A 10,996-nucleotide genomic window follows, 5' to 3' on the forward strand; every position below is an offset into this window, starting at 1 on the left:
ATTTTCCCAAAAATGAAGTCTTAAATGAAGTCTTCTCTTTTGGGGAAGTGAAAACTTCATCTGTGTGTTTAGCAGCCTATTGATGGATCCAATCAAGAAATCTGACCCAAAAATAGTAGTTCTTGGAAGTCTAGACTTGAAAGACTTTTTCTGGAAAATGTTGATACCTTAATCATCATTGAAATCCTTTTTTTTATAGTCATACCTACAATCTCTGATTATGGATCAGATCCAATTCTGCTGAGCATTATACCCATACATAATGAAAATATAGCTTTTATCTTGGTTTGAGGATTCAGCAGGTCATACACAAAGAATCTGAAGTCAAAGATGAAGCTGAATTATTGTGATGCTAGGAAGGAGAGGGAGAAACTAGAATTGGTGGGAAAGAGAACTTCCGTGTAGCAGGAGACTGGAGAGAAGGGACCAACTGCTGTTCATAGGCACAGTATGCCTGGGAATAAGTGGTGAATGGTACTAGACCTAGCAGACTGAGGAGAACCCATGTGCTAACTCAAGATGAGGAATGGTTTGAGGGCTGTTCTGCTTAAGGGAATCATTTTCTCTCTAGTTCAGAAACGGTTGCGATTTCTCCCTGAAGACCTGATACTCTGACATACAGAATAAATATTCTATCTATATTATTGGATAGAGCTACTATAATGCTTGTCTTAAACATTATTTAACATTTTAGCATAATCCCAAATCAAGCTAGAATCTTAAATAGTTTTTGAATAATGTTCAGAATTTTCCTCTTATTTCTAATTAGGATTGCAACATTGTTTCTTTTCTTTCTTTTTTTCCATTTATAATACTGTATGTATCATATTTTATTTATTTTCTGGGTAGTCATTAATATGCCTTAGCCACTTTTGAGCAAATAGCTAGGTAATTTGGACTAAAAGTTCACACAGATAAATGTAAGAGCTATATCAACAGAAGTTACCCAAAACAATTTCACATGATATTAACTTAAAATTGTTTTTAAACTTTGGAAATTTGTTCCCTATTTGGACACTTAACCAACTGTTGCTACATTTACCTTTTAATGTTGCCTTTTAATAATTAGGTGTCCATGTTCAGTCACAATTCAAACAATTGCTTGAGATATTGACAAATCCATGGGCAAGCATCTAATATAAGGCTTGATTGCAATAAAAGTTCTCTCTTTACAGGTACTACAGAGCGGGTGTGTTTGATCCAGGGAACAGTTGAAGCGCTGAATGCAGTACATGGTTTCATTGCTGAAAAGATTCGAGAAATGCCTCAAAATGTGGCCAAGACTGAGCCAGTCAGCATTCTGCAGCCCCAGACCACTGTTAATCCAGACCGCATCAAACAAGTGAGTTTTTTGTTGAGAAAACAGAGGCACATCAGCTGCTTAGAATTAACTGCTTTTTTGAGAAGCCTTAAAGATTTAACATGTAAAGAATCAACATTAAATGTATCTTAAGAGAATGTCAGAGGTTTTATTCTTCAAGAATTTACTGATCTTTTTTGCCTTGTAGTTTATCTATTTATTATTCTCAGTAGGGTTTATACACAATACTTTATAAATTTAAATCATAAATTTATCTTTTTATCTCAGGGAACACTCTTATTTTAAATGGTCAGTCCATTTTAGATTTAAAATATGAACCGTAGATCCTTAAGATATATTACAATTTAGGAAAATTATACCAATACATTTCTTCACCTTTGTGCATCAAAAAAAGTCTTAGTTATGAATGTCATTTGGTAGTCATCTGAAGTCTACATAAAAAAAACTTGAAAATTACAAGAATTTGTATTTTCAGCTGTTCCAACTATCCATTTTTAGCATCTTTTTGCATAAATTTTACATGGCTTCTCCAAATATTATGTTTTGTGTAACTAAGGTAATCACATATGATATATATATATAATGATCTAACGTCATCTCTGTATTGCATCACATTTTCCAAGAAAACTTAAAACTGGGAAAAACAACGTTCTCTAAGGAGAATGAATTAATGGGGCTAAGTACTTTTAAATCTGTAATTTATTAAGTTATTTCTTGAGGAAAAGGAGAAGAGAAAAAATTAAATCAATGAGCATTCAGAGGAAATTTTCTCTTGTTTCTCCTGTATTTGAATGGTCCGCTTAATAAGATTCAGTGTCATGCAGTGGTTCGTAAGCTGTATGTATTGTCTTTAATTATTTATTCTATGTGCACATGAACATACCCAGAATGTGTATTTGATTATGTACTGCATTTTAAAGTTTTTATTAGCATGAAGCTGGGATAGTTACATTGTTCTAAAATATTAAAAATTTAAATTATTTGAGGCATTGCAGATTACTGTTAATTACCACAAAATCATTTATTCTGTATATGTACATATCTCAGAGGAAAAAAAAAGTATTATAGAAATTCTTTAGAGATTTTTTTTTTAAATCCATAGGACCTGGCTTCCATATATAACTTTTCCTGTCAAACTAGTTTTTCTTTAGTTACCAGCAGTGTGAATGAATATGGTTCAGAGGAACAGGTAGCTAAAAATGTGATGTCTCAAATAGATTTTCTGCATACAAAATGTTACAGTTTTAAGTCCCTTGTCTCATGATATAACAAGAAGTAAGTGTTCTGCATTGCAAGGGAAAGCTGATTTTTTCCTTTTTTCAGTAATATAAAGTACGTATTCCTAGTTCAGTCGATAGGACTATGAGATATTGGACTACAGTTCTACTACAATAATATGCCTAATTATTGCACAAAGGTAGTAGGACAACAGATAAATACACTGTAACTTATTGGTTCTGCAGTTTATCATATGAGTCCATAGTATGACCTGAAAATACCACAACATATTAGTATGTGCAGCATACAGATGTATAGATGTGTGTGTATGCAGAGGTATATATACAAATTTAACTATATGTATTTTATAATCAAACTTAAATGACTTCCCATTTCTTTTGTAATCAAGTGATAACTTTGCATGATAAAATTGCACACTGTAATAATTGGTTTAGCAAATTTAAATTATGAAAACATATTCTCACAGCTTTTTTTCAAATTGAAATAAGATAATCTGTCCTCTAGAGTATGTGTGTTTTTACACACCACATACACTCTTTATAACAGGCATAACACATGTATTTTTTAAAGCTTATATAACTTTTACAAACAGCAATTATGACTTAAAACCTTGATATTATTTTGTTTGGGAGCAAACAACTCGCAGCTTAATGAAACCAACCAAAGTAAATCTTAGCATAAATTTTGGGACAATAATCTTTATGAATTATCATAATTTTTTATTTGTAGAAACTTGAATATGGTTTCTAGTTCTCTAACACAGAACCCTAGTGAAAGGCCAAAATGCTTCACAACATTTCTACCAACCAGGCTTGTGATTATAGAACTGAGTGGACAAATGCAGCATTTTATGAGGGTAGCGTTCCCCAGCACCTATGGACTTTTTAGCTTAAGTGTTCAGACAGATGCAGATGGTGTAGTGGTAAGCTAGCCCCACTTTTCCATTGTCAGCCAGTGAAGAACTGTATCTTAGTGTATTTTGTCACTAGAGACGCTCTTATCTGTGGCAGGAATCACTCCTATTTATTTTCATGATCAGTAAACTAAAACACAAAAGTTCCGTAACACAATCTGTATTGTCCCACTGTGCACATGGGCTTTAAAAATCCCAAACACAATATTTCAATGTAGGCATCCAGTTCCAGAATACTTCATCATTCCACCTCTTTTGTGCTCTTTCCACCAGAAATTTCCCATGCTGTCCACCGGAGAGTTTTTGGAGTCATGTTAGAACCATGGTAGTCCAGGAAATATGCAAGAGGCAAAAAAAATTGTGAGCAGTATCTTGAGACTTGGAGGTCATCATTGACCACAAGATGAACATGAGCCTGCAATGTGATGCGGTGGCTAGTAAAGCAACCAAAACTCTGGCTTGCATCCATAGATGCTTCTCAAGCAAATCCCAGGACGTCATTCTCCCCCGTACTCAGCCTTGGTGAGGCCGCAGCTGGAGTACTGAATCCAGTTTTGGGCTCCATAATTCAAAAATGTGGATGTGGAGAAACTTGAGAGAGTCCAGAGAAGAGCCACACGCTTGATCAGAGGTCAGGAAAACAGACCTTACAATGACAGGCTGAGAGCCCTGGGGCTCTTTAGCCTGGAAAACGCAGGTTCAGGGGTGATCTGATGGGCACTTATAAGTCTATCGGGGTGACCACCAGTATCTGGGGGAACGTTTGTTCACCAGAGCTTCCCAAGGGATGATGAGGTCGAACGGTTATAAACTATTTCAAGACCATTTCAGGCTGGACATGAGGAAGAATTTCTTTACTGTCCGAGCCCCCAAGGTCTGGAATAGCCTGTCATCGGAGGTCGTTCAAGCACCGACATTGAACACCTTCAAGAGTAAATTGGATGCTTATCTTGCTGGGATCTTATGACCCCGGCTGACTTCCTGCCCTTCGGGCAGGGAGCTGGACTCGATGATCTTCCGAGGTCCCTTCCAGCCCTAATGTCTATGAAATCTTTTATTGGATTAACTTCATGGTTGAGTTAGATTTAGACAATTCTGTGCATTTTTCTTGTGGTCTGAAAAAGAAGCGGGCACTGCTAGGGCCCAAAACAGTCTTCAGGGTTGTAAAATGGGAGAAGAGAGACATTTCCAAGAATAGCTAACAAAAATGAAAATTGTAGAAGAAAGGATAGCTTGCTCAGTGGGAGATTAGGACCATTAAGAAGGGACAAGGTCATAAATACCTGTAGAGTCAAAAGAGATTATCAGAAATCAGGTAAATGATATTGAATTATGGAGCCAGTGTACATGTTCAGTCCTTGGTTCGTAGCTTATGAATTTTTGTTCCTACCCTTTCAAGGTGTCTTGTAAATATCCCTTGAGTACAGGGATAGTGAGGTCAGAAATTGAGTGGGGGGTTTTTATGTGAAAACTGTTCTCCTACTGGTTGATGTGTCTCTGTCCTTAATCTTTTCTCTGTGATCATATAGCCCGGTGCATAGTTTTAGTTTAGTTTTACCCGCGTAGTTTCCACGAGTGCGTTTGATGCACTGGATGAGGTCTATACCATATACCCAGATATACCCATGCTAGGATAGTCTTATAGGAACTGTGGATTCTGATGGGTTTATTGTGGGAGATGTTGATTATTTTAGCTGTGTTGAAAGGTTGATAATGGGACGGGCTGAATCCCATGTAATGTATGTTGATCAGTGAGGAATTTGCTTCTTAGGATGACTTGGGCAAGTCTAGGTTAAGGAGTTGTTTGAAAGCCAGGAATGGTGGGGCTGACAATATTTCTCTCAAGGGCTGATATTTTTTTTGGTCATAGGCTATAATTGTTTGATGATACTTTTTATTGGTTCAAGTGTAGGTTGGTAGGTAACCACTAGAGATTTATAATAACAGGGGTTCCTTTTGTAGCAGATTAGTGCCAGGTATTTGGGCACCTCTTGCAAAGATATGGTCTATATCTCTGCTGGAGTGTCCTTGTTGTATAAAGGCAAATTTCAGGGTAGCAAGGTATTGCAAGTGTTCTTAGAGCAGAGTTGATAGTGTTTGAGGACCTGACTGTAAATTACAGCTTTTTGATGTGTTTGGGATGATTGCTGGTTTTGTGGATTTAAATCTGGTGGTCTGTGGGCTTTTTGTGCTATAGTGGTTTGTGGGGTGTCATCCCAGTTGTGGATTGTGGTATCCAGAGAGTTAGTGTTAGCGTAAGAGTATTCCAGAGAAAATTTGTTTGAGATGTGATAGTTGTTAAATCTGTGATGGAAGGCAGTAAGTGAGTCTCAGTGTTGTTTCCAAATGTTGACGTTATAATCTATATAATGTCAGTATAACTCTGGTTTGGTGCAGCAATTTTCTAAAAATTCCTCCTCCAGGCAGCTCTTGAAGGTTTGGCATATTGAGGGGCCATCTTTGTGCCCATAGTTGTGTCTCTGGTTTAAAGGAATTACTGGTTGTTAAAGATAAAGCTGTGGGTGAGGATGAAGTGGATGGTTTATGCAACTGGACACTAAGAACCAAGTACTGAATACAGATGTTGACATTATGGCTCATTATAACCTACTGAATTAAGGATAAACTCTTTTCACTCCACAGATGTTAACAACCCTCACCTTTTTAAAGATTGTGATCTTCCACTAATCAAGCTACCTTGTGTTCTGCAGCTTTATTGTCTGTTAGCTACTCCTACAAATGCCTGTCTTCTCCTGTTTCACAAACCTATGCTTCATTCAAAAGCATACCTAAGTCTATTCTAACCCTGCAGTTGGTCCACAAAAATTCTTACCTGAGGGTTGTCACTTCTCTTATTATTAATCCTTCAATGGGAATTACCCCTCTTCTGCCCCACTGGCTCCAGCCTAGATAGTCATTAGGCAATCCCAACTACTAGTTAGGGTCCCCCAGTATGCCAAACTTCTACTAGCCTTGGTTCTCAGCATTCTTCAGATGTCTGGATTCAGTCCTTCATCCTAAAATAAGACAAAAGGCAAATTCTTCTGGTACCCTACTGTCCTAGTACTCTGTCTCCTCTTACAGAGGTGCTAGACTGATTTACTTACAGGGGCCAGAAATTGTATGTGTAGACCCTGGATAGCAGGGCTCCAAGTTATTTCATTATGTGAAGATAGTACAGAATACCTTAAATTTCACCTGAAAATTGATCAGCGCCCATTATAAAGATGGGCGTAATATGCTGTCAGCGGTTCACCTTGTTCAGAAGGTGCATGATTGCTTTTTGCATTAGCTGAGTCTTCCATACAGCTTTCACAGTCATTTCCAGGTAGACAATATTTCAGGAGTTTATCTAGGAAATGATAGAACCAGAAATGACCAATAAAACAAAAGTATGATGTCTTTTGACCATCCAAAAGTGCAAAAGGCATTTCTGCTACTAGCTGAGCTGGAAATCCAGGCTAAAAACATATGGAAACCTAAAATTATCAGTGGAAGCAGCCAAATATTCAGCCGTTTTGTAAAACAATTTCCTGGGTTATTCCATTTCAGAGTCTTTCTTTTGAAAACCTGGGCCCCAGAGTTTAGGGACAAATTGTACAAAATTAAATGACTAAACTTAAACTTAATTTCATAGTTCTACACTGACTGGCCTGAGGGTCTGAGCGCTACCAAATCCTGTTGAAGTTAATGAAAACTAGATATGGAATTTGAGGTCTAACTTTATACAACCTAATTTAAAAACGTTGGCCTGAATCCCGGAATGCCCACTTTGGTAATATCTCGGCCAGTTCCTTCTAATCACAGATGCTCAGTAAACTACCTCAGTTTCTTAAAATGAATCTCCTGGAAAATAGCATAATTTATTTTATTATTTAAATCTTAAGCCAGCTGGCTCTATCCCAGATTCTTATCTCTGTTCAGCTTTGGAAATTTAAGGAAATTGCTTCATCTTGGACTAACAAATATAAAACTAAATATTTATGTATATATAGACCAGGGGCGGGCAATTATTTAGGCAAAGGACCACTTACTGAGTTTTGGCAAGCCACTGAGGGCCACATGACAGGCAGCCCAGGGCAGATAAATATTAATTTTCTAAATATTTTAGGGGCCCTGTGGGCCGGATAGAATGGCCTGGTGGGCTGCATCCGGCCCCCGGGCTGCATTTTACCCACCCCTGATATAGACAGTATTCACTCTGCATCAGGAGCTACTTAGAACCTTCCCATAAACTTTAAACAGGAAGATGACAAGACTGAGCCCTGTGTGACATTGTAAGAAAAAGGCTTCACAAATGAGAAGAATCAGCTATCTAACCACCCTTTAAGCTCTGCTGACAGAACACTACTGCTTTCAAAGACATTCTTTCTATTCATGCTAGTTCTAGGTGTATTATCAAATGCATCTGATCTTTGTTCACTGGTCAGAAGAGATCATTAACAACTGAGACAAATAACATTGCTATGCTATATCCATATTTGAATCCTAATTGACATTCTTAGAATTAGAGAATGACGAATGCTGCTGAAATAGGCTCATCACCTTGTTTTCAGTTAGCTTTCTTTTAGAAAGATTTATTATTTTGATTATTATAGTTATTATATTAGTCAACTGGAAAAAGTTGGCAAGGTTTCAATGTCAAGAATGATTTCTTAACCAATGGCTAAACCATAGCATATTTAAAAGATACTACCAGTGAGCCATTCTTCAGTGAGGTATGAACTGCATAAATCCATTTACAAATTCCTGGGAAGGAGAAAGAATGAGATGTGGGATTACCTTCCTTCCAGATCACTTCCCTGTGATTTTCATGGAAGCTCCTGGTTAGCCATCAAGCCCCCAATATATACTGGTGTTCTAATAGGCTCCAAATCTTTTGCTGAGATGCTGTTCGCCCGTGGGGACAATCACCATTGTTTGATTCATATATAGAGGTTATATAGTTGCAAGCATTTTGTACTAGAAAGTGAAGAGGCCCAACTACATCATTAAAGCCTTAAATAGTCCTAAGTTAGTTCTTCTAGTTACCTGCCCATTGACATGAAATTTTGAAATGATATTAAAGGACACAATATAAGATACCAAAATCAGTACAAGTTTACCAACACTATGAAAGCAAACTTATTATTTCATTGTTTTTCATCAGGTTCCTTTAAATTATTCCCTGACACAGAACGCTCTTTTTTTTTCCCTAATTCTATCCTGTAGCCTGTGACACAACCCTCAGGCCACCAAGTCTGTTTCACTTTTGCTAATTTTTCATCCTTCTCTTTTTTAAGCATGTTTTGTTGTTGTTGAAGTTCTGTCTTATTTTAGTTAAAAACCTTTCTTTGCTGGGTTAATTATGGGGTTTGGTCTACTTTGCACTAAAAGTTGTCACATAAATTCCCTACCACAAAGTAGGTTATAATAGATCTATAAGAAACAAGCAAAACTGTTTTGTAGACAAAGCAGTATGCAAATGATTCTGTCTGAAACAAAGATGTTTATTAATCAGGACATAAACATTGTTCAAAAATTGTGTCTTGTAAGAAATCCTTTTGGCCATACACTTTTCTCATTTCTTTTAACAAAATGTCGGTGCCGAGAACAAGAGTTTCACCCTCTTCCTCAGACCCTTGGCTTGGTACAGACATTCAAAAAACTTAGCTGGAATCCATCTAAGTTATGCTGTTTACTCTAAGTCCCCTAGGTTAGATTGGGAGGCAACAGAACATGTGTCTGCCTTTGCGGGGGGATGCAAGCTGCAAGCACTAGCCAATACCGGCATGTTGGCGGCATTTATTTTTGCCTCTCAGCGGTCTCCCCAGGCTGTCAGACGCTGCTGAACGTGACCAAGTGTCTGGGCCACCTGTGATTGGCTGCCCAGTGAACAGGTTTTCCCCTGCTGCTACATTATGTCAGCCATAGGCACCTGCCATCTGCAATGCAGCCCAGTCAGAATCCAGCTCTGTGAGGATGCCCCCACTTGCTGTGGCCTAAGAGTCCCTTGGCTTTGTCCAGGATGGAGTGTGGGGGTTTGCCCCAGGCAAGGCAGAGTTGGGGAGCAGCGAGGCTCACAAGGTGCTGGGGAAAAGGCAGTATGAGCAGGGCAACCTGCATTCCCAACGCAGGGCATCAAGGCACAGATTGTCCCTCCCCTGTCTCAGTTCTATCCGAGTCCTGGGACCAATGCTCTGGAACAAATCCAGTAAGGGCTCAGAGGATTCTGCTACCTCTTGAAGCCGGCATCAAGTTCTGAACTGAAGCCCCTTCCCCTGGAGCCCTGGGGAAAGCCACACCTTCCTCACAGGGTGGGGGGCAGCCACACCTTTGTGGCTGCAGCATCTGGCTGAGGGGTGATTCTAGCATGAAGATTGGGGGGCTGCACAGGGAAGGCCATGGATCCCTGTTCAACAATGTTCTGGGCTGAGCTGGTAACTGCCCCTCTCATACTTTCATAGTAGCTGGGTCAGGAGGGACCTGAACAGATCATCTAGCCTGACCCCCTGCCACAGGCAGGAATGAATGCTGGGTTCACAAGACCCCAGACAGGTGATCATCCAACCTCCTCTTGAATTTGCCCAAGGTAGGGGCGAGGACCACTTCCCTGGGAAGTTGGTTCCAGATTTTGGCCACCCTAACTGTAAAATATTGCCTTCTGATCTCTAACCTAAACCTATTCTCCATCAGCTTATTACCATTGTTCCTTGTCACCCCAGGTGGTGCTGGGGAGAAAAGGGCTCTACCTATTTGCTGTTGATCTCCCCTGATGAGTTTGTAGGCAGCCACCAGGTCCCCCCTCAGCCTCCTCTTGCTGAGGCTGAACAGGTTCAGGTCCCTCAGTCTCTTCTCATAGGGCCTGTCCTGCTGCCCTCTCACCAAGTGGGTGGCCCTCCTCTGAACCCTTTCCAGGCTGGCAACATCCCTCTTGAAGCGCGGCGCCCAGTACTGGATGCAGTACTCGAACTGCGGCCTGACCAAAGTTGCATAGAGGGGGAGTATCACCTCTCTGGACCGGCTTGAGATGCATCTTTGGATGCATGACAAGGTATGGCTGGCCTTGCTGGCTGCGGTCTGGCATTGGCGGCTCATGTTCATCTTGGAGTCAATAATGACTCCAAGATCCTGTTCCGCCTCTGTGCTTTCAAGAGGGGAACTCCGCAGCCTGTATGTATGCTGTGGATTCCTTCTCCCAAGGTGCAGCACCCTGCGTTTATCTACATTGAACCCCATCCTGTTCTCATCTGCCCACTTTTGTAGCCTGCCTGAATCAATTTGCAGCCTCTCTCTCCCTTCAAGTGTGTCCACCTCGTCCCCCATCTTAGTGTCATCAGCAAATTTCAACAGTGTGCTTTCCGCCCCCTCATCCAAGTCGCTGATGAAGATGTTAAACAGTGTGGGCCAGAGGACCAAGCTCTGGGGTACCCCACTGCTCACATCTCGCCAGGTTGAGTATGACCCATCCACCACTACTCTCTGGGTGCGCCCCATCAGACAATTTTTTACCCATCCAAATGTGTAGGCATCAATGCCACAGT

General features: G+C 40.0%; 1 protein-coding gene across 3 annotated transcripts in view; it reads left to right on the forward strand.

Annotated features, from left to right (window-relative positions):
- NOVA1 (NOVA alternative splicing regulator 1) overlaps window positions 1-10,996 on the forward strand; it is a 339,809-nt gene that overhangs the window by 249,544 nt on the left and 79,269 nt on the right. For all 3 annotated transcript variants that reach the window (XM_019518933.1, XM_019518934.1, XM_019518935.1), the window contains exon 3: window positions 1,176-1,342. In XM_019518933.1, coding sequence (XP_019374478.1) covers window positions 1,176-1,342 — 167 coding nt within the window. The remainder of the gene's footprint in view (window positions 1-1,175; window positions 1,343-10,996) is intronic.

This window comes from Gavialis gangeticus, unplaced genomic scaffold (genome assembly GCF_001723915.1).
Source record: "Gavialis gangeticus isolate Ggan-Ray unplaced genomic scaffold, GavGan_comp1, whole genome shotgun sequence".
Lineage (NCBI taxonomy): Eukaryota > Metazoa > Chordata > Crocodylia > Gavialidae > Gavialis > Gavialis gangeticus.